The following is a 25,227-nucleotide window of genomic DNA, read 5'->3' on the forward strand; positions in this document are numbered from 1 at the left end:
CTTGAGGCTACTGCAAGAATAAGACTGAAAACCAGAGGCAGGAGGCTTAAGTCCAGAGCCTGAGAACACCAGAGAACTCCTGACTCCAGGAAACATTAATCGATAGGAGCTCATCAAACGCCTCCATATCTACACTGAAACCAAGTACCACCCAAGGGCCAACAAATTCCAGAGCAAGACATACCATGCAAATTCTCCAGCAACACAGGAAATTAGCTCTGAGCTTCAATATACAGGCTGCCCAAAGTCACTCCAAACCCATTGACATCTCATAACTCATTACTGGACACTTCATTGCACTCCAGAGAGAAGAAATCCAGCTCCACCCACCAGAACACCGACACAAGCTTCCCTAACCAGGGAACCTTGACAAGTCACCCGTCCAACCCCACCCACAGTGAGGAAACTCCACAATAAAGGGAACTCCTCCACAAACTGCCAGAAGACAGAAAGGCCACCCCAAACACAGCAATATAAGCTAGATGAAGAGGCAGAGAAATACCCAGCAAGTAAAGGAGCAGGATAAATGCCCACCAACCCAAACAAAAGAGGAAAAGATAGGGAACCTATCTGATAAAGAATTCCAAATAATGATAGTGAAAATGATCCAAAATCTTGAAGACAAATTGGAGTTACAGATAAATAACCTGGAGACAAGGATTGAGAAGATGCAAGAAAGGTTTAACAAGGATCTAGAAGAAATAAAAAAGAGTCAATATACAATGAATAATGCAATAGATGAGATCAAAAACACTCTGGGGGGAACCAACAGTAGTATAACGGAGGCAGAAGGTAGGATAAGTGAGCTAGAAGATAGAATGATAGAAATAAATGAAAGGAAAAAAGAAAAATGAATTAAAAGAAATGAGGACAATCTCAGAGACTTCTGGGACAATGTTAAACGCCCCAACATTCGAATCATAGGAGTCCCAGAAGAAGAAGACAAGAAGAAAGACCATGAGAAAATACTTGAGGAGATAATAGTTGAAAACTTCCCTAAAATGGGGAACGAAATAATCACCCAAGTCCAAGAAACCCAGAGAGTCCCAAACAGGATAAACCCAAGGCGAAATACCCCAAGAGACATATTAATCAGATTAACAAAGATCAAACACAAAGAACAAACATTAAAAGCAGCAAGGGGAAAACAACAAATAACACACAAGGGGATTCCCATAAGGATAACAGCTGATCTTTCAATAGAAACTCTTCAGGCCAGGAGGGAATGGCAGGGCATACTTAAAGTGTTGAAAGAAAATAACCTACAGCCCAGATTACTGTACCCAGCAAGGATCTCATTCAAATATGGAGGAGAAGTCAAAAGCTTTACAGACAAGCAAAAGCTGAGAGAATTCAGCATCATCAAACCAGCTCTCCAACAAATGCTAAAGGACCTTCTCTAGACAGGAAACACAGAATGAGTGTATAAACTCGAACCCAAAGCAATAAAGAAAATGGCAACAGGATCATACTTATCAGTAATTACCTTAAATGTAAGTGGGTTGAATGCCCCAACCAAAAGACAAAGGCTGGCTGAATGGATACAAAAACAAAAACAAGACCCCCATATATGTTGTCTACAAGAGACCCACCTCGAAATGAAGGACACATACAGACTGAAAGTGAAGGGCTGGAAAATATCTTTTTTTCATATTAAATAAAGATATTCCACATAAATAGAGACCAAAAGAAAGCATGAGTAGCTTTCTTTTGAAAAGAAAAAAGAAAGTAGCTTTTTTTTTCTAGCCTTGGTAAGTTCAAAAAAAATGAAATCATTCCAAGCATCTTTTCTGACCACAATGCAGTAAGATTAGATCTCAATTACAGGAGAAAAACTATTAAAAATTCCAACATATGGAAGCTGAACAACATGCTGCTGAATAACCAACAAATCATAGAAGAAACCAAAAACGAAATCAAAATATGCATATAAACAAATGAAAATGTAAACACAACAGCCCAAAACCTCTGGGACACTGTAAAAGCAGTGGTAAGGGGAAGGTTCATAGCAATACAGGCATATCTCAAGAAACAAGAAAAAAGTCAACTAAATAACCTAACTCTACACCTAAAGCAACTAGAAAAGGAAAAAATGAAGAACCCCAGGGTTAGTAGAAGGAAAGAAATCGTAAAAATTAGGGCAGAGATAAATGCAAAAGAAACAAAAGAGACCATAGCAAAAATCAACAAAGCCAAAAGCTGGTTCTTTGAGAAGGTAAATAAAATTGACAAACTACTAGCCAGACTCATCAAGAAACAAAGGGAGAAGAACCAAATCAATAAAATTAGAAATGAAAATGGAGAGATCACAACCAACAACACAGAAATACAAAGGATTATTAGAGAATGCTATCAGCAGTTATATGGCAATAAAATGAATAACCTGGAAGAAATGGACAAATTCCTAGAAAAGTACAACTTTCCAAAACTGAACCAGGAAGAAATAGAAAATCTTAACAGACATATCACAAGCACGGAAATTGAAACTGTAATCAGAAATCTTCCAGCAAACAAAAGCCCTGGTCCAGACGGCTTCACAGCTGAATTCTACCAAAAATTTAGAGAAGAGCTAATACCTATCCTACTCAAACTCTTCCAGAAAATTGCAGAGGAAGGTAAACTGCCAAACTCATTCTATGAGGCCACCATCACCCTAATGTCAAAACCTGACAAAGATGCCACAAAAAAAGAAAACTACAGGCCAATATCACTGATGAACATAGATGCAAAAATCCTTAACAAAATTCTAGCAATCAGAATCCAACAACACATTAAAAAGATCATACACCATGACCAAGTGGGCTTTGTCCCAGGGATGCAAGCATTCTTCAGTATCCACAAATCAATCAGTGTAACACACCACATTAAAAAAATGAAAAAAACCATATGATTATCTCAATAGATGCAGAGAAAGCCTTCGACAAAATTCCACATTCATTTATGATAAAAACCCGCCAGGAGGCGGGAATAGAAGGAACATTCCTCAACATAATAAAAGCTATATATGACAAACCCACAGCAAATATTATCCTCAATGGTGAAAAATTGAAAGCATTTCCCCTAAAGTCAGGAACAAGACAAGGGTGCCCACTCTCACCACTACTATTCAACATAGTTTTGGAAGTTTTGGCCACAGCAATCAGAGCAGAAAAAGACATAAAAGGAATCCAGATTGGAAAAGAAGAAGTAAAACTCTCATTGTTTGCAGATGACATGATCCTCTACACAGAAAACCCTAAATTCTCTACAAGAAAATTACTAGAGCTAATTAATGAATATAGTAAATTTGCAAGGTATAAAATCAACACACAGAAATCCCTTGCATTCCTATACACTAATAATGAGAAAATAGAGAAATTAAGGAAACAAGTCCATTCACTGTTGCAACGAAAAGAATAAAATACTTAGGAATATATCTACCTAAAGAAACAAAAGACCTATATATAGAAAAGTATAAAACACTGGTGAAAGAAATCAAAGAGGACACTAATAGATGGAGAAATATACCGTGTTCGTGGATTGGAAGAATAAATATTGTGAAAACGAGTATACTACCCAAAGTAATTTATAGATTCAATGCAATCCCTATCAAGCTACCAATGGTATTTTTCATAGAGCTAGAACAAATAATTTCACAATTTGTATGGAAATACAGTAAACCTCAAATAGCCAAAGCAGTCTTGAGAAAGAAGAGTGGAACTGGGGGAATCAACCTGCTAGACTTCAGGCTCTACTACAAAGCCACAGTCATCAAGATAGTATGGTAGTGGCGCAAAGACAGAAATACAGATCAATGGAACAAAATAGAAAACCCAAAGATAAATCCACGCACCTATGGACACCTTATCTTTGACAAAGGAGGCAAGAATATTCAATGGAGAAAAGACAGTCTCTTTAACAAGTGGTGCTGGGAAAACTGGTCAACCACTTGTAAAATGATGAAACTAGAACACTCCCTAATACCGTAGACAAAAGTAAACTCAAAATGGGTTAAAGATATAAACAAAAGACCAGAACTATAAAACTCCTAGAGGAGAACATAGGCAAAACACTCTCCCGACATAAATCACAGCAGGATCCTCCATGACCCACCTCCCAGAATATTGGAAATAAAAGCAAAAATAAACAAATGGGACCTAATTAAAATTAAAAGCTTCTGCACAGCAAAGGAGACTATAAGCAAGGTGAAAAGACAGCCTTCAGAATGGGAGAAAATAATAGCAAATGAAGCAACTGACAAAGAATTAATCTGAAAAATATACAAGCAACTCCTGCAGCTCAATCCCTGAAAAATAAATGACCCAATCAAAAAATGGGCCAAAGAACTAAACAGACATTTCTCCAAAGAAGACACACAGATGGCTAACAAACACATGAAAAGATGCTCAACATCCCTCATAATCAGAGAAATGCAAATCAAAACCATTTTACTCCAGTCAGAATGGATGCTATCCAGTAGTCTACAAGCAATAAATGCTGGAGAGGGTTTGGAGAAAAGGGAACCCTCTTACACTGTTGGTGGGAATGCAAACTAGTACAGCTACTATGGAGAACAGTGGGGAGATTCCTTTAAAGACTGGAAATAGAACTGCCATATGATCCAGCAATCTCACTCCTGGGCATACACACTGAGGAAACCAGAATTGAAAGAGACACATGTACTCCAATGTTCATTGCAGCACTGTTTATAATAGCCAGGACGTGGAAGCAATCTAGATGTCTATCTGCAGATGAATGGATAAGAAAGCTGTGGTACATATACACAATGGAGTATTACTCAGCAATTAAAAATAATACATTTAAATCAGTTCTAATGAGGTGGATGAAACTGGAGCCTATTATACAGAGTGAAGTAAGCCAGAAAGAAAAACACCAGTACAGTATACTAAGGCATATATATGGAATTTAGAAAGATGATAATGATAAACCTGTATACGAGACAACAAAAGAGACTCAGATGTATAGAACAGTCTTTTGGACTCTGTGGGAGAGGGCGAGGGTGAGATGATTTGAGAGAATGGCATTGAAACATGTATATTATCATATGTGAAACGAATTGCTAGTCCAGGTTCGATGCATGATACAGGATGCTCGGGGCTGGTGCACTGGGATGACCCAGAGGGATGATATGGGAGGGAGGTGGGAGGGGGGTTCAAGATGGGGAACACATGTACACACTGGGCAGATTCATGTCAATGTATGGCAAAACCAATACAATATTGTAAAGTAATTAGCCTCCAATTAAAATAAATAAAAGAAAAAAAAGATAAACTATAATAAGCAGTATACTGTAATTACTAAAATAACAAAGTTATAGCTAGCAAGACAAGAAAGAAGATAAATGGAATGAAAAATACTGAGTTAATTCAATACGTCTAGTCAAGGCTGTGGTTTTTCCAGTGGTCATGTATAGATGTGAGAGTTGGACTATAAAGAAAGCTGAGTGCTGAAGAATTGATGCTTTTGAACTGTGGTGTTGGAGAAGACTCTTGAGAGTTCCTTAGACTGCAAGGAGATCCAACCAGTCCTTCCTAAAGGAGATCAGTCCTGGGTGTTTCTTGGAAGGACAGATGTGGAAGGTGAAACCCCAACACTTTGGCCACCTGATGCAAAGAGCTGACTCATTTGAAAAGACCTTGATGCTGGGAAAGATTGAGGGCTGGAGAAGGGGACGACAGAGGATGAGATGGTTGGATGGCGTCACCGACTCGATAGACGTGGGTTTGGGTGGACTCCAGGAGTTGGTTATGGACAGGGAGGCCTGGCGTGCTGCGGTTCATGGGGTCGCAAAGAGTCGGACACAACTGAGCGACTGAACTGAACTGAATTCAGTACAAAACAAAAGCTGAATCTCCATACTGTTCTCTATAGTGGCTGCGCCAGTTTACATTCCCACTAACAGTGTAGGCAAGTTCTCTTTTCTCCACATCCTCTCCAGCATTTAATGTTTGTAGATTTTTAAATGATGGCCTCCTCTCCCAGTGTTTATGCTACAGTTGTCATATATTTTACTTATACTGATACATGTGTTATATATTTCATAATATTTAAAGTTATCTTTTTCAAGTGATTTAGATATTAAGTGGGGGTGGGGAATCTTATCTGTTTACTTCTGTTATTTCCATTTTTGGTGTGCTTAATGCCTTTATGTAAACCCATGTTTTTATATTGTATAATTTTCCTTTTGCCTGAAAGTCTTCCTTTAACATTTTTTAGAGTGCAATTTTGCTGTTGTTAAATTCCTTTGTGTATATATCTAAAGAGTCTTCATCTGGCCTTTGTTTTCAAAAGGAATTTTGCTGTATATAGAATTCTGCATTGTGTTTTTCCTTCAGTACTTCAAAGATGTTGTTCAACTGTCTTTTCAGTTGCATTGTTTCCAATGAGAAATCTGTTTTATTTTTATCTTTATTCCTCTATATGTAATGTGTCTTTTCTCTCGTTACTTTTGCAACATTCATTTTATCAGTGGTGAGCCTTGGTGGAGTTTTCTTCATTTTTCTTGTGCTTCAAATTTGTGGAGCTTCTTGCATCTCCTAGTTTATAGTTTGCATCAAATTTGGAAATTTTTTGGCCTTTATGTCTTAAAATAGTTTTCTGTCCCCTCCTATCTCTGTTCTCCTTTAGGGACTCTAATTATATATACACTATGCTACTTGAAGTTAGCTCACAGCTCACTGATGTTCTTTTAAATTTTTTGCATCCTGTTTTCTCTGTGTGTTTCATTTTATATATTTTCTATTTCTATGCCTTCGTGTTCACTAGCATTGGCAGCAGCCATGTCTAATCTACTGTTAATCCATTCAGTGTATTTTTCATCTCTTATTATTTTATACTCTAGAATTTTGATTTGGGTTTAATATCTTCCATGTCTCTACTTAACTTTTTAAACATATAGAATACAATTATAATAACTTTCTGTATGCTTCTCTGCTAATTGTAATGTCTTTGTCAATTCTGGGTCAGTTTCACCTGATTATTATCTTCTTTATTGGCAATATTTTTCTCCCTCTTTGCTTGGGTTACCTTTGCATGACTGGATGCTAGATAATTTTATGTTCCTGTAACTCCTTTGAGCTTTGTTATGGCACATAGGTTACTTGGAAAGAGTTTGATCCTTTTGGATCAAAAGGATCCTCACTTTATGATTTATTATAAGCTCGATTGGAACAATGCTTGGTCTTGGGCTACTTATTTTCCCATGACTGGAGTAAAAGCCTTTCTAAGTATTCTACCCAGTGCCCTGTGAATTAAGTTTTTCCAGTTTATCTGGTGGGACACTTTCCAGCTTTGAATGAGTGCTGAGCACTGTTCTTCTAATCTTTTTAGATGGTATTTTTTTCCAGTGTTGGGTAGTTTCCCCACATACATGTTCTAATCAGTATGCTTGAGGGTTACCCTTCTTCATATCTCCAGCACTCTTTTTCTGTACAGCTCTCTCCTCTTCAGTACTCTGTTCGACAAACTCTGCAGAGACAGAATTCTATCTGTTTTTATGTTTTGAAACTGCAGGTATTGGGGTTGGCCAAACCAATAGAATAGGTTTAACGGTTTAATTCTTGGAATAAGAAATCATTAAGAATAAGAAAGATTTTGTGATCAAATTTTGAAACTAAATGAAAAGTTGAAATTGTTACTATAATAATTCAACGAAGAACGTTAACTTGGCTTTTATAGAAACTTGATCAGCAGTGATGATGCAGAGCTTGTTGAGAACACAGATTTCTGGGACTCACTTTAAAGATTCTGATTCAGTAGATGTCAGACCACATTTGGAAAGAAACTGCTCTACAGAGAGTCTGTCCCAGTTTCATAGGTAGCATAAATACAAAGAAAGTCAGGCATGGAACTGGTAGAAGTAAAATATGTCTTTCATTGTTTTATTAATACTAGGAGAAACACAGGATACTTGAGCATCACCGACTCAATGGACATGAGTTTGCGTGAACTCCGGGAGTTGGTGATGGACAGGGAGGCCTGGCGTGCTGTGATTCATGGGGTCGCAAAGAGTCGGACACAACTGAGCGACTGAACTGAACTGAGCTATTTTTTATTTTTTTTAAGGAAAAATTACAAGAAGGGAAAAGCAGTAGAAAAGAGAGGGAATGAGGAAGATATAGGGAGAAATGAGGATAGTAGATAAAAGCTAGGAAAAAAAGAAAAGATTAGACAGATGCAAGGCCAGGTATCTTAAGGGAGAGAAAGAAGAGTAGACTCTAAAATGAATGCAATTAGGAGGTAAATTCTTTTTAGGTTATTATGAGTTTAGAGGAATTTAAACTTAAATTTTGACTTGAAATATTTGTGAACTGATTAGTCAAGATTTAGGATTCCTGCCCGCCACCCCCCCCACCATTTTTTTTTTTTAATACATTTGGTATCTATGCTTCTACTCTGATTGGAATAGTTACTGTAGAACCTCAGAGAGGAAATTAAATCTAAGGCACCATTGCTTGTAAGATACACCAGTATTTTCCTCTAAGAGGGATAAAGTGCTGGCAGTTAAATATGCTTTTTTTTTCTTCTAAAAACCATCTCTTTTTAAGATATATTTCAGTATCAGAGGTGTTGGAAAGATGTGCCCTAAAATTGATGAAATACAATATTTCCACTCCACCTTTATCTTTTTCTGGTTTATTCTAATTTTTAATATTAGTCATCAAGAATGGCTCAGATCTCACCACTGTCATGAAGCCTGTGTAGGTCCTTACAGTGAGATGTTTCAAGTTTCCTTTGAGCATGTTTCTTATGCCCCTTTCAGTTTTGAATATTCTTCTTAATGGAGAATCAAAAGCAAAATAGGAGTTAAGTAGTTCTGCTTTCTCTGTATCATCTGCTAACATTATACCATCTGCCCCAAGCAGTAGGCCTAAACCTTCTTTCTTGTTCCTCTTGCTCTACATGGTTTTTAAATCTTTTTTATCAGTCTTAACATTTTTCACCAGCCTCCGCTCATTCTGGGCTCTTACATACATGGTTCTTCTCCTTTCACGTCACTCTTTTGTGTTCATCCTTATTCACATGCCTTTCTTTTCATTCTTTTTTTTTTTTTTAAAAAACTGCCTTAAAATTATGAACTTACAGCACACCTTACCCAGTCATATTGGATTTTTAAAGATGTCCCCCTTAATATTTTCCCTTCACCCATAGTAATAGAATTCTTAAAGTCTGACAGTGTATTTTTGGCTGGGGATATAACATTGTACAAATTCTATGGAAGAGGGAGAATATGTCACAGGCAAATGCTCATTAGCTGCAGAAACTTCTTAAAGCTTTTCCAAACTAATATTACCTAAAATACTTCTGTGAACCATGTAGCAAGTATGTAACCAAGCTTTGCAACTGAAATGTAGAAAAGAATTATACAGCCAAGAGATGGTATGTAGTGAACAATTGTTCCAGGGCTTGAGAACTGGACCTAATCCTAATTCTGCCACTGTGTTCAATTGGACTCTGGTTTCCTTACTGTAAAATTGTGAAGTTGAATGGATGATCTTATAAGCCCCTTAGAGTTCTATGATTTTTCATATAAAATGCTTAATATCATATATCTTTAGTTTTTCCAGTTCACATTGGAATGGTAAGAGTGGATATAAAAGAAATATGAAGTCATGATAGGATAGAGGTACAACTTTTTGATTTACCCACAAAATCTTACAAGATGCTTTAGTGTAGCTAAACTGGTTTTTTTTTCAGGGTTGGCTTTAATTTTAATATAGTGCAATAGATACTTTATATTGTATTAAGATGCCATATAGCTAGGAATTATGTTTATGGTTTAATGGAAAGGTTGCTGACTTATAAGAATACCTGGGTTTTAACCTCAGCTTTGCTGGTAGATAATTAAGTACATCCTGAACAAATTTTGTTTTGCTTTCTCTGTGTGTAATAATGTGAAATGTAATTATGTGGACTATATCACCTCACTGAAAGTAGGCATTTGATTATTAAAGGAATCAATACTTTTTGTTCTGGCTACTGTGCAGGATTTGCATTCGTGTTTGTGAAAGTACATTCAGTTCAGTTCAGTCGCTCAGTTGTGTCCGACTCTTTGCAACCCCATGAATCACAGCATGCCAGGCCTCCCTGTCTATCACCAACTCCCAGAGTTCACTCAGACTCATGTCCATCGAGTTGGTGATGCCATCCATCCATCTCATTCTCTGTCATCCCCGTCTCCTCCCGCCCCCAATCCCTCCCAGCATCAGAGTCTTTTCCGGGGAAAATAATTTAAAATATATGAATAGAGATCTGCAGTTTTAAAATAAGCATCATATATAGATCACTACAGTATTCTTGCCTGGGAAATTCCATGGACAGAGGAGCCTGGCAGGCTATAGCCCATGGAGTTGCAAAGAGTCAGACACAATTGAGCTACTGAGCACACATACACAAATAGATCATTCTTACAAGTTCTGTTTAATTGTAAAAGAAAAATTGGATTTTATGTTTTCCAAGTATAGACCATTGAAAAAGATTAAAAGCTCCCTGGTTTATTTTATGAAGGTAGCACAGCCTGTTAGAGTGAGTTTAAACCTAGTGAAGTTAGTATAGACACACATACTGGTCATGTATGCATCTGTGCACACATACACACATTCACGTACTCAACATGTACTAAAATTCCAAACAAAGTATTAGCAAATTGAATCCCACAGTGTATTAAAAAATTGTATATATTGACCAGGGAGGGTCTATCTCAGAAATATTCAAATGGCTCTGTACCATGAAATTTTCCCATAATTCATTATATCAACACATTAGAGGAAAATTTATGATTATGTCAACAGGCGATTTTTAAAAGAGAGAAAAGCATTTCATAAAAATCCAGCAACTTCACTCAGAAATTCAAATAAAACAGCAAGATAACACATAGTACTGGCAGTATATCGGGAAATGGAAACTCAGACATTAGTGGTAGTGTGAATTGTTAAGCCTTTCAGAGAAAAACTGGTAATAGCTTTTGAAATAAAAATGCATATTATCCTTTGAATAAGTAGTCTAACTTTGGGGAATCATCCCTACAAAATATAGTATAATAGTATATACTAGAATACTAATATATACTGTTACTGCTTATTAGGATTTATGTGCATGCATCCTGTCATATCTGATTCTTTGTGACCCCATGGACTGTGCCTGCCAGGCTCCTCCATCCATGGGATTATCCTGGCAAGGATACTGGAGTGGGTATCCATTCCCTTCTTGAGGGGATCTTCCCGACCCAGGGATCAAACTCATGTCTCCTGTGACCAGGATTTATAGTCTAGTACATTTGTTTCATAGTTTGTAATAGTTAAAAACTGGAAGCAACAAGAAAGACTATATCAGTACTATGGAATATGGTACAGTCATTGACCAAGAAGGATATCCATTATGATATTGTTAAGTTGGGGTGTGAAAGTTTGTCAGTTATAGATTATTCTGCATAATCTATAATTCATTTTTTGTGAAAAGAAGGTCTATATATGCTAATATTTATATGAGTAGAGACAAGTATGCAGAAAGACTGGGTTAAAAGAAGTGGTAGGCTTGATGAAATGAGGAAATCGTTGTTTTTCTTGATGTGTTTCTGCAGTGTTTCATTTTTTATGAAGAACATTTGTTACCTTTGTAAAAATCACATTTAATGAAGGAAAAATGCTAAATTCAGAATATGAGGATGTGAGTACTAAAAAAGCTGGATTTGGCCAGAGATATAAAAAATGGAAAAGTACTAATGAATACTGTCTGCTCTAGAGAATACTTGTAATCATTTCCATTCAAAGCCATTATCACAGATTGGCTCTGAATGTAAAGATATTTTATATTAAGAGATGGTAGCTTTAACGATTTTTTTTTCTTTTACAGCAACTCCGCTCCAATATCCGAGAAATGGAGAAGCTTTGCTTAAAAGTGCGAAAGGATGACCTAGGACTGCTGAAGAGAATGATAGATCCTGTTAAAGAGGAAGCATCAGCGGCAACAGCAGAATTTCTCCAACTACATCTGGAATCTGTAGAAGAACTTAAGAAACAATTTAATGATGAAGAAACTTTTTTACAGCCTTCTTTGACCAGATCCATGACTGTTGGCGGTAATGTACTAAGTCTTGTCCTTGATCATAATATTGTAATGCAGTTAATTAAGTTTACTTCCTTGTACTGATATTGTAGATTTGCAAATTATATATAAATCTCCAGGGATACCTCCTAGTTCAGTATGCTGAATTCTTGGACCCTGAGTGTGACTGGAAATGCATATCCTAAACATTTCATGTGTATTAGTTGCTCAGTCGTGTCCGACTCTTTGTGACCCTGTAGACTGTAGTCCCTCAGGCTCCTCTGCCCATGGAATTCTCCAGACAAGAATCCTGGAGTGGGTTGCCATTCTCTTCTCCAAAACATTTTATAGGATTAAAAAAACTAGAGGCTATGCTGTATAGTGTGAAACATAAAGGCTTCAAGTACCTACTTGTTCATATATTAAAAATAAGTTTTAAAATATTTCCTAAGGAGAATGTCATCCTGGTCTGCAGAGTACTTCTCCCTCATCTCCAGGTGCAGGGGCAGCCTAGCCAGGCATGCTTCTTTCTGAGGCATTCTAGTTTTCAGAGGGCATGTCAGATCTATCTCCCATAAAAATCTGCATTGGTGGTCACACCATTAATTTTTATGAAGTGATACTCTAAGGAAGAGGCCAGTAAAACCTGTCATTATAGCTCCTCTATGGATGTAATTGAAAATTGTTGATTACATTAAACAATGTATGTATAAAGAAACCTGAAAAAAATTATTGGTTTAATCAGTAGTACTTCAGAGCAGTTAATCTTTTTTATTCTTACAGATACTGAATGGCATAACTAACAAAGTTTCTCTCCTTGAGTTGTTTACTAGAATGTGAAAGAAAGTGAAAGTCGCTGTCATGTCTGACTCTTGGTGACCCCATGGACTGTAGCCTGCCAGGCTCCTCTGTCTGTGGAATTCTCTAGGCCAGAATACTGTAGTGAGTAGCTGTTCCCTTCTCCAAGGGATCTTCCTGACCCAGGGATCGAACCCAGGCCTTCCGCATTGCAGGCGGATTCTTTACTGACTGAGCCATCAGGGAAACCCAAGAATACTGGAGTGGGTAGCCTATCCCTCTCCAGTGGATCTTCCTGACCCAGGAATCGAAATGGGGTCTCCTGCATTGCAGGTGGATTCTTTATCAGCTGCACTACCAGGGAAGTTTACTAGAACACTTAAATATAAATTTTTTAACTGGCAAAAGCCTAAATTTTGAACTTTCCTGGCTTGATTTTGTAATTACTGCCCTTGTTTTTCCTTTGAATTTCTCTTTTTAATTTATGCATCCTGTTATATTTTATACATATTCTAAGCCACCTTAAAACTTTATGGAAAAGGTGGGGTATAAATAAATTGTTGTTGTTCAGTTGCTAAGTAGTGTCCAACTCTTTGCAACCCCATGGACTGTAGCAGCCCAGGCTCCTCTGTCTTCCACTACCTCCTGGAATTTGTTCAAATTGATGTCCATTGAGTCAGTGATGCTTTCTAACCATCTCATCCTTTGCTACCTCCTTCTCCTTTTGTCTTCTATCTTTCCCAGCATCAGGGTCTTTTCCAGTGAGTGGGGTCTTTTCCATTGAGTTGGCTCTTTGCATCAGGTGGCCAAAGTATTGGATCTTCAACTTCAGCATCAGTCCTTCCAATGATATTCAGGGTTGATGTCCCTTAAGACTGATTGGTTTTATATCCTTGCAGTCCAAGAGTCTCTCAAGAGTCTTCTTCAGCACTGCAGTTCGAAAGCATCAAGTCTTCGGTGCTCAGCCTTCTTTATGGTCCAACTCTCACATCTGTATATAACTACTGGAAAAAGTGATGTCACTGCTTTTTAATATGCTGTCTAGGTTTTTCATATATATATATATATATATATATATATATATATATGTTAGTCACTTAGTTGTGTCTGACTCTGTGACCCCATGGACTGTGGTCTGCCAGGCTCCTCTGTCCTTGGAATTCTCTAGGCAAGAATACTGGAGTGGGTTGCCATCCCCTTCTGCAGGGGATGTTCCCAACCCAGGGATCGAACCCAGGTCTCCCATATTGCAGACAGAATCGTTACCATCTGAGCCATCAGGGAAGCCCCGGTTTGTCATAGTTTTCCTTCTAAGGAGCAAGCATCATAATTTCATGGCTGCGGTCATCATTTGCAGTGATTTTTGAGCCCAAGAAAATAAAATCTGTCACTGCTTCCACTTTATCCCCCTTCTATTTGCCAGGAAGTGATGGGACTGGATGCCATGATATTAGTTTTTCTAATGTTGAGTTTCCCATGTGGCCCTAGTGGTAAAGAATCCACCTGCCAATGCAGGAGATATAAGAGACATGGGTTCAGATCCTGGGTTGGGAAGATCCTCTGCAGGAGGGCATGGCAACCCAATCTAGTATTCTTGCCTGGAGAATACCATGGACAGAGGAGCCTGGTGGTCTATAGTCCATAGGGTTGCAAAGAGTCGGACATGACTGAAGCAACTTAACATGCACACATGCCAGTATTCTTGCCAGAAGAATCTTATGGGCAGTGGAGCCTGGCAAGCTGCAATCCATGGTGTCGCAAAACATCTGAGGACAACAAGAAATAAATTACAAATTAGAATACAATCTGAGAGATGTTACATCTGACCAATTTTCCTCTTTTTGTTTACCTAGAAAGTAGGAGGCTCCTGTATCACTCCCTGGCTCCCAAACCTGATTGTTTTAATGCTATATTTTCAGTGCTAATGATCCAATTTTACAGGACTTTTTTTTTTTTTTAACAGAAGAAACATTTAGGCCATCATCCAGAGTTTCTGGATAATCTTACTTTTATTGTCTCCTCAGTACCTAAGCATATAGTACATAGAACTTGGCACATAGTGGACCATTAATAAATGTGTTGTAAGTATGAATTGAGTAAAAATCTTTTTAGAGACAGTTTTGTAATCTCAGGTGTGCTGTACTCACTTCGCTGTGTAGATAACCATTGTCTAACAACATTACCCAAAGTATTGTTTTGGGTAGAAAGAAATCTTAGCACTCAACCTTGGTTGAAGAGTATTTAGGAAGAATTATTTTTACTGTTTATATCATTGTGTTCATATAGAATTATTACCTCCATAATGATGTGGCTAAATGCTGTTCTAACTATGAAGAACAAAGCTGTGCTTCCTGTTTATGTATAGAGAAACTTGGCCTTATAAGTTCCATGAGATTAAGGAGTCATCTTATTTACCAGACCCTGTGACAGTTGTGATGGTAGTAATAACAGTGAAGATGGTGGATTTTCTGGAAAGAATCACTGGTATCAGTCTCTTCTGCTGGTTAGTTTTGAATTGCCCATCACCAGCAATTCCCTCACAAACAAAAATTTTGAGATCTATTTAAGTATTTTAGCCTTAATTTGCATTTTATCATTGCATTGTTTGTGTTTTTACTAGTAGAATTGCTTGGGCTCAACAAATTTGGTTTTACATGTCATCAGAGGAATTGGGTAATTATTAGAAAAAGGCAGTTTACCCAGTTTGCTGACAATTAACTTTCTCTATAGGTAGCTGACTAATATTAAACAAAAAAAAGTGATGGGAAAATTTGAGGAAGCATGTATATGGAGAAAGTGAAGAAGATTGGGGCAGAGCTAGAGGGTGAGGGAGAGGAAATAGCAGGTGAAATTTGTTTTCCAACTCTGTTGATTCTCAAACTTCTCAATTCATGGAGCACCAGATTAGCTGAAGAATTATTCACTTGCCACTGAGAGAAACTGTGAAATTAAATCTCTGTGTCTAGTGCAGATTTGATTGAAACAGTCTTTCCATTTAAGGTCAGATACCTTAATCTCTTAATCTAAAACATCTTTAAAAACTCATAATCTAAAACAGTGTGTATAGTTTCAAATTCTGAACAGTCTGCTGGTCAGATTGTGCTTTGACTTTGTATCCATTGCCAGCATTAAGCAGTTAAAATTAACTGTCTCACCCAGTGCCTGAGTATTTCACCAAGCATGAAGTTTCTACTAAGTTGTGTTAAATCCATAAATATTAACAAGTAATTGAGAGGGTGGGAAAGGAGAAGAATAATGAAAAGGAAATAACTAATTTACATAAGACTTAATAATGGGGAAAGAACTGGGTTTGCTCTATGTGTGGTCTTCTAGCTATAGACTCTTTTCTGTCATCCTACATGTTTTTATCCTGTGCTCTCTGGGTTTTTTTTTTTTTTCTTTCTTACTAGTTTTGCTTTTGGTACTCATAAGAGTAGTGACAGCTTATACAGAAAAAAAAAGTGATATGCACAGAAATTTAAGTGACTTAAAATGCTTTTTCCTTTAAAAATTCAATCTGATTATAAGTAAGTTGGTTGGAAACATGAGAGCAGAAATTCAGGAGCAATGCCACATTTCCATGACTGAGATCAAAATACAAAAATAGTTTTTCATTTACAGATAGAAATAACAAGTAGAATAGAATGTTTTATGTTCTCTGGAGAATGAAAGAAGCCTGTTACGTTTAGGGGGAAGCTGTGATGATTTTGCTGTATCTTTTGTCCAGATTCTGAGAGTTTCTAAAGCACATCTTCTCTGCCAGTCTTGCTTGATCTGAGAAAATCCCTTCTGTCTCAGTTGTGTATCTAGTTTCATTTTTAGCATATTGCTTCCCACCAAGAGAAGTGATGAGCCTCCAAATCTGATTTGTATTTAGCAAGGTGTGTCAGGTCATATAGAGCAAATCAGTGCTTCTCTCTGTCTTTGTCTTTCTTACTTCCCATCCAGCTCACACACTTCACCAGTGCAGTCGGAACAGAATCTTACTACATTTTAAACAACTATTCACAAAAGAAAAGAGTCCAACATTAAAACTGCTGGGAACTTCAGACCAGCGTGTTGAATTCGATGAAATATTAGATTTTATCACAGCTATATGTACACTTGTATTGAACACATTGTGAATGATGTAGATGTTTTTATATATTACTTACAAGGTGTCTTTTGAATTGACTTTAATTTTCTTAAAAATTCTCCTTTGCAGTTAAGTTAAACCATGACTCTAAAGTCACTTTATCTTGATAGGTAGGTTTATATAGATGATCAGTAAAATAATTTCACTATGATAAAGCTGTTAGAACATGAAATAATTCAGGAAATGCTTTTGAATTAACTTAAATTTTAAATGGAACTTTTCCTAATGTAAAATGTAGTGGAAGTTTTTTAAATATTGTGTTATAATTCTTACTGGAATCATTGCCCTTCCTGATATATGGAGAAAGATGGGGGAGGGTATAGTGAGAATAGTTCAGACGCATAGAAGGAAAAAGTCTTATGTCTTTGTTACTAAGCTTGTTTTTCACATCAACTAAAAATATCTTAATGTTTGAGTTTATAGTCAATAATGTTTTAAAAAAATAGAATCTGAATAACACTGCTAAGCGATACCATATTCCACATGCACTTTACACTTGCAGTTGTTTGCAAGTGAGTGAAACTAAGATTGATATACAATAGCAGTTTTGACTTCAGTGGACAGGGTAAGAACTCTTTGGCTGTCTTTCCTGCAGCTATAATCTCTCTGTGTTTTGTCTCAGTATGTCTGTAGTAGTTTGTAAAAGTTCAAAGTCAGTGGATGAACACTGAGATAGTGATTTTTAATACAAGCTGGAATAAATGAATTACGGAAGTTGTAGAAATTAAGAGGTTCCTTTCTTAATTGTTAGTCACGCCTTGAATTGATTAGCAATGTTCTGAGTTGTAAGTTTACAGCAGGATTTTCCATGGAAGAGAACAGATTTCTTTGTTCTAAGACTCCATTTGAACTAAGATGCATACGCAGTTTGGTTTCAAGTGAAACGTAAATGACTTAAACATTTAATTAATTTTTTCATTGAGGGAAATCTTTTATGTTTGCTTAAAATGTCAAACATTTCCCACCCCTTCATTTTTAGATCAAGAATTTTTGTATGATAATCTCTCCTCATTTTGTTATACATCCTGGCATACTGCATTGGAAGCTTCTCTAATAGTACAATAATTATGGCTTTAAAAAGTCTTTTGAGTGATATTTACAAAGTTTTGCTTTACATTTGATCTGTTAATGAAAAGAGATATCATTATTTATCATCCTATTAAGGAAGTTGTAGTTCTTATTACAAATGGAATATGAAGTAGAAGAAAGATCTTAGAGTAATTAATTACTTTGATTGAAGTAAAAAGTTTTTTATGTGATAACTTAGGACATGGAGTAAATAACTCTCCTAAACATTTGTAAAAATCAGAGCTTTTAATATGTTGGATATTTGCCATATGTTGTAATGTAAAACTTTACTCTGTATGTGTTGTTTTTGCTCTTTCTTTAAGGTAGGGAAATATATTCATTTCAGTTAAGATTCAAAATTAAAAGAACACTGTCAATTCTGATAAACCTACAAATTTTTAACTTTTAATCAACTGACTGCCCTTCCTAAACAATTTAAATAGGTTTTATTTTTTAAGAGGTAAAACATTCACAAACTTCGAAAGTAAAATAGTAATGCAGTTTTATAAAATACCATTCAGAGGGGCTTCCCTGATAGCTCAGATGGTAAAGAGTCCATCAGCAATCCTGGGGTTCAATTCCTGGGTCATTAAGACCCCCTGGAGAAGAGAATGGCACCCACTCCAGTATTCTTGCCTGGAGAATCCCATGGGCAGAGGCTGAGCTTGGCAGGCTATAGCCCATGGGATCGCAAAGAGTTGAATACGACTGAGCGACTAACACAACCACATAGGCTTAGATGAAAAGAGAAATTGATATAAAAGATGAACTTAAATCATAATGACTTACTTTTAGGAATACATCAGGTCACATCACTATGTTACTTTCCTGCTTATAACCTTTAGTAGATTTCTCTGGTCTTCCAAATAAAGTCCAAAGTCTTTAACTGGGCTACAAGATCCCTCCTAACCATCTATAATGTCTTATACTTGTAGCTGTATGTTTTCAACTTTATGCTTTGTCAAGACCATACTGCTGATTTTATGTTAAGCTATATTGGGTATTTTTTGAGGACCTTTTTCATGTTGGTCTCTCTATTTAGAATTTATATTCCTGTCTTCTTAAGAAGGAATTAAGAAGAAATTAACCTTTTTTAGTAAGTTGTTCCATAAACTGCACACCACACCAAACTCGGTCAGATGCCATGCCCAGCTTGAAACTCCCAGGTATCTGTATCTATTTATCTAGATATCAGTGCAGTCTCTTATTGTTTTAGGGTTGTCTGTTTGTATGTTTACTTTTCTAGAATGTAAGTTCTTTGAGAACAGCTACTTTGTACTGTTCACTTTTTTATCCTTGGTGTTCAGCCCAATACATAATGGATGCTCAGAAATATTAAAGTACTAGATGTTTTGAGCTTTCAGTAAGGAAGACAAAGGGAAGTAGCCCTTCAGATCTCATCCGTCCATTTCCACTGCCACTGTTTTAGAGCACACCGTCATCATTTAGCACCAAACACATTGAAAAGCCTCCCAACTGGTTTTTACTCTGTAATATTTTGCCTTTCAACTCCATCCTTAATCTGTTCTTCACACTACAGCTGTGGTTACCTTTCTAAATCTGAAATATGATTATGGCACCCTCAATTTCCCAGTAGTCTCTAAATCCTTTTAAAAGTTCCATATTGATCTTAAGAGAAAGACAAAACTCTTTAATGTAATTTACAGTGCCATAAATGATGTCACCTTAGATTTCCAGCCTCAGCTGTTGCTTTCTCTTGTCATGGTCTGTGCTTTAGCTATACTGACTGGTTTCAGTTCCTAAACTTATGCTCGTTAGTCTTTCTGACCTGAATATTCTCTCCTTCCCCCTTCACGCTTGCCCTGGTTCAGCACTATAATTTCTGTTCATCCTCAGGCTTTAGCTTCACAACCTTGTCAGATCACTCTTTCTCTACAGGTCTCAGTTAAATACCTTTCTTCTGTGCTCACATAGCATACCATACTTACCCATATCATAGTTCTTTTCAGACTGTACTGAACTTGCCTGTAAACATGTCTATATCATACATTATATAGTAAACTCCATTAACAGTAACAGCAGTGACAGTATTCTTAATGGATAAACATCACCTTATTTTACAAATGAGGGAAATAAGCCAAAGAAATCAAAGAGCTAGTAAATAGGCAAACTAGGATTCTAACCCAGGTCTTTCTAACTAGGCTGATACTCCTAACCACTATGACTTCGTGGAACTGATTTACCTTAGCACATTGTTTGGCATATAGTAGGCATTTTATGGAGAAGGAAATGGCAACCCACTCCAGTGTTCTTGCCTAGAGAATCCCAGGGACGGGGGATCCTGGTGGGCTTCCGTCTATGGGGTTACATAGAGTCGGACACGACTGAAGTGACTTAGCAGCAGTAGCAGCAGGCATTTTATAAATATCAGTTTAATGACATTGGTAAAACCAAGGAGGAGGTAATAAGAAAGACTTGAAGGTAGGGTTTGGAGTATAAATTCATCTTTATAGCAGTGTTAATGAGGAAAGGCTTAAAGGGTTGATGACTTTTTAAAATTCATAAAAGCCATAGAAGAATGAAGGCACAGGCCAGAAAAATTACTCTGAGGAGAAGGATGACAGTATGTGCAAAAAGATACATATGGTAAGAAGTGTTTAACAACAAATTTACTATTACCAAAAATGACTGATTTTTCATGGCTGAAAATGCATCATTTCTCTATTTTTAAAATCTTGTGAATCTGATGTTTATTACTAAAATAGTCAAAGAAAGTGTTACTGATTTAGCAATGAAAAGTATTATTTCGACTAGGTTATCTCTTCATAGAACATTGGCCAAATAGAGTAGTTCTACCTTATGCTATTTCAGCATCTAGCCCTAGTTGTTCAGATTGGGTAAGTAGTATTTGTAGTAATTTTCTTAGATGATTTTATAGAATAATTAAAGTAATAGTGTTTGTTAACTAACCTCCCCATAGATAGTCAATTTACTTTTAGCCTGAACTTCATTAGTAAGCATTTCACATGGTAATTGTTTCATGGAATTGATTCATGCTACCATCTTTGTAACAAAGCAGATATACTCTAAACATGAGGCTATGTTCATCCAGGAACATTTCACAGTACTGAAGATGAAGCTGATCCTCAGAGTATGACTCAGATTTATGCATTGCCTGAAATTCCTCGAGATCAAAATGCTGCAGAATCATGGGAGACCTTAGAAGCGGTATGTTAGAAATGATTTTCCTTTTGGCAGCTGTGAGGTGTGAAAGTAAGTAATTTCCTCTTTTTCTTTCTTTTTAAGGACTTAATTGAACTCAGCCAACTGGTCACTGATTTCTCTCTCCTAGTGAATGTAAGTATATGACTGTTTTTGACTCGGAGATGTTGGATTAATATAATAAAAGGCTTTTATCAATTACTGGACTTCTGATTAGAATTTTAATAGAATTTACAATTTATAAGACTGGTATTTATCCATGGACCGAAGTCTTTAATTGTCCTCAAATCCCACTTCAATTTAAAAAAATTTATTAAGCGTTTTTTATATAGAATATACCGGTTATTAGGGTTTTGACAAGATTGGATATAGAAATAAATGAATCCTGCTCTTTGCCTTCAGGGATTTACAGTGGGTGGCCATAAATTTGGACCCCACCAAAACTGAAATTTAAAGAATTATTGTTAAATGCAAAAATAAGGTATGGAAAGTGTTATTGGCTCCAAGGAGAAGTGTTTAATTCCAAGGGAAAGTTGCAGGTGTTGTGATATATTAAGAATAGTGTCATAAGATAGGTAGCGTTTGCCTTGAGCCTTGGAAATTGAGTAAAATTTCCACAGGCAGGAATGAAGGGTGCATTTGAAGATATCAAAACAAAAACATAGAGTAGAAAAGTGTATGGGCTTCCTGGATGGCTCAGTTGGTAAAGAATCCGCCTGCAATGTGGGAGACCTGGGTTTGATCCCTGGGTTGAGAAGATCCCCTGGAGGGAGGGCATGGAAACCCACTCCAGTATTCTTGCCTGGAGAATGCCCATGGACAGAGGAACCTGGCAGGCTGCAGTCCATGGGGTCACAAAGGGTTGGACACAACTGTCCTTTCAGGAATAACAAGTGTTAACAATGTGACTAATGCATGAGGTACCATGGGTAAACTAAGCAAGGAGATTGAGATGCCATTGAAAGCCATACCAAATAATTTGAACTTTACTTTGTAGATATTAAAGAGCCAGTAGATTTTTGAGCAGATAGAATGATATGATAACCTGTACTTCAGAAAGATCACTATTAGCAGTGTGAATAATTGTGCTGGGCGGGAGGAGATTATAGGTGGGAGGACATTTGGAATCAATTGCAAGAGTTTCACTGAATGCATGGCAATACGAATATTAATACAAAGGTAAAAGGCAGCCTAGAAGCATTTCTGGGGTCGACTTATGAGAAATTGGAGAAAGGTGGAAGAGTCAAAATAAATTGAGGCTTTATTCTACATAATTGGGTGGCCAGTGGTACTAACAAAGATTGGGGAACAAAAGTAGATTTGGTGGGAAAGATAGAACAGATTTCTGTCATTATTTTTGTAAATTACTCTTATTTTTCCTTCCCAGGAATTATGGGAAGGGGTGTGTGTGTGTGTGTACACAGGTGCATGTCTGTTTCTGCATATGCTTCTGTCTAGGTTTAGTTCATTGTTCTTGGTCAAACCATGAGTTAGGGGTTGTACATCTTTGAATTATGGTTTCCCTGACATCTGGCTTTAAATTATAGGAAGTTCCTAGGTTATGCAATCTCAGGTTTGGAATTGGAAAGGACTTATGAAGCCTATTAATCTGATGCTTCTACTCTTGCTCCAGCTTCTCAAATAGATGATCTTTTGCTTTCTTTTGAACAGTCACAGTGCAGAGATACACTCATTCCATTTGGAGGCTCTAACTTGCAGAAGTTTTTTTCTTATGTAAAGTAAACTTTGCCCTTAATAACTTCCCTCTGGTACTTTTGCCATCTGAAACCCTGTCCTGAAAAGTCTTTTTTCCTTATAAAAGTTTTTCACCACAGCCAACATAATACTCAACAGTGATAAGCTGAAAGCCTTCCCACTAAAATCTGGAGCAAGACAAGGAAGCCCACTCTCACTACTTCTATTCACCATAGAATTGGAAGGCCCAACCATGGGAATCAGACAAGAAAAAGAAAGGTATCCAAATTGGAAGAGAAGAGGTAAAATTGTCAGTGTATGTAAATGACATAATTCTGTGTTGATGCACTTTTAGGGTGCTCCCATGTCTTGGCTATTGTAAAGAGTGCTGCTGTGAACATTGAGGTGAATGTGTCTTTTCAAATTATAGTTTTCTCCAGATATATGCCCAGGAGTGGTATTTTTGGATCATATGGGAACTCTGTTTTTAGTGTTTTGAGGAACTTCCATACTGTTTTCCTGAGTGACTGTACTAATTTACATTCTCATCAACAGTGTAGGAGGATTCCCTTTTCTCCACAGCCCCTCTAGCATTTGTTATTGTAGACCTTTTAATGATGGCCATTCTGACTGGTGTGAGGTGGTACCCCATTATAGTTTTGATTTTCATTTTTCTAATAATTAGAGATATTGAGCATCTTTTCACATGCCTATTGGCTATCTGTATGTTTATTTCAATCTTCTGCCCATTTTTAGATTGGATTGTTTGTCTCTTTTGTTATTGAGTTGTATACACTGTTTGTATATATTGGAAATGAATCTCTTGTTGGTCACATCATTTGCAAATATCTTCTCCCAGTCTGTACATTGTTTTTTTTTTTTAAGTGATTTTCTTTGCTGTGCAAAAACATAGGTTTGTTAAGACCCCATTTGTTTATTTTTGCTTTTATTTCTATTACCTTGGGAGCCTGACTTAATTTATGTCAGAGAATGTTTTGCCTATGACTTAATTTATGTCAGAGAATGTTTTGCCTATGCTCACTTTATGGTGTCTGTCTTACATTTAAATCTTTATGCCATTTTGAGTTTATGTTTGTGTGTGGTGAGAGAGTGTGTTCTAACTTCATTGATATACATGTGGCTCTCCAACACCACTTGCTGAAGAGACTTGCTGAATGTCTTTTTCCCACTGTGTATTCTTGCCTCCTTTGTGTGAGTTTATTTCTGGGCTCTCTAATCTGTGCCACTGATCCATGTGTCTGCTTTTGTGCCAATCCTGTGCTGTTTTTGTTACTGTAGCTTTGTAGTATTGTCTGAAGTCTGGGAGAGTTGTGCTTCCTGCTTAGTTCTTTTTTTCTTTGGCTAGGTCTTCTTTGTAGCAAACAGTCTTTCTCTAGTTGCAGCCAGCAGGAGCTACTCTCTAGCTGTGGTGTGAGGGCTTCTCATTTTGGTGGCTTCTCTTGTTGAGGAGCATAGGCTCTAGGGTGCTCAGGCTTCAGTAGTTGTGGCACCAGGCTTAGTTGCCCCACTGCATTTGGGATCTCAGAACAGGGATTGAACCTGTGTCCCCTGAACTGCAAGCTAGATTCTTAACCACTGGACCACCAGAGAAGCCCTCTTGCTTTGTTCTTTTTCTTCAAGATTGTTTTTTCAACTCCGGCTCTTTTATGGTTCCATATAAATTTTAGGATTATTTGTTGTAGTTCTGTGAAAAATGTTATGTGTAGTTTGATAGCATTAAATCTGTAGATTACTTTGGGTAGAATGACCTCCTGTTTCTTTGAATCATCTTTCCTTTACCAATGTTTTATAGTTCTCAGCGTGTAAGTCTTTCATCACCTTGGTCAAGTTTATTATGCCTAAGTATTTTTTTATGTGATTAAAAGGAATTTTTAAATTTTAATCTTATATCCTGTTACCTTCATGAATTCATTTGTCAATTCTAGTAGTTTTTATGTGGAGTTATTAGGGTTTTCTATATACTACTCAGCTATAAAGAAGAATGAAATAATGCCATTTGCAGCTACATATATGAACCTAGAGATTATACTAAGTGAAGTCAGAAAGAGAAAGACAAATACCATATGATATCACTTATACTTGGAACCTAAAATATAACACAAGTGAACTTATTTACAGAATAGAAGCAGACTCACAGACATAGAGAACAGACTTATGGTTGCCACAGGGGTAGGGGGTGAGGGAGGGATAGACTGGGAATTTGTGATTAGCAAATGCAAATAATTAATATTATGTATAGAATAAATAAACAATAAAGTCCTACCGAACCACACAGGGAAATATAT

The 25,227-nt window shown here is 36.8% G+C and overlaps 1 protein-coding gene across 3 annotated transcripts in view; it reads left to right on the plus strand.

The window, feature by feature from the left end:
- Positions 1-25,227, plus strand: part of STX17 (syntaxin 17) — a 68,609-nt gene that overhangs the window by 37,922 nt on the left and 5,460 nt on the right. For all 3 annotated transcript variants that reach the window (XM_055427147.2, XM_055427148.2, XM_055427146.2), the window contains exons 4-6: positions 11,851-12,076; positions 21,117-21,232; positions 21,311-21,361. In XM_055427147.2, coding sequence (XP_055283122.1) covers positions 11,851-12,076; positions 21,117-21,232; positions 21,311-21,361 — 393 coding nt within the window. The remainder of the gene's footprint in view (positions 1-11,850; positions 12,077-21,116; positions 21,233-21,310; positions 21,362-25,227) is intronic.

The sequence above is a fragment of the Moschus berezovskii genome, chromosome 7 (genome assembly GCF_049115385.1).
Source record: "Moschus berezovskii isolate FMDL1 chromosome 7, NW_MosBer_1.0, whole genome shotgun sequence".
In the NCBI taxonomy this organism is placed as follows: Eukaryota; Metazoa; Chordata; class Mammalia; order Artiodactyla; family Moschidae; genus Moschus; species Moschus berezovskii.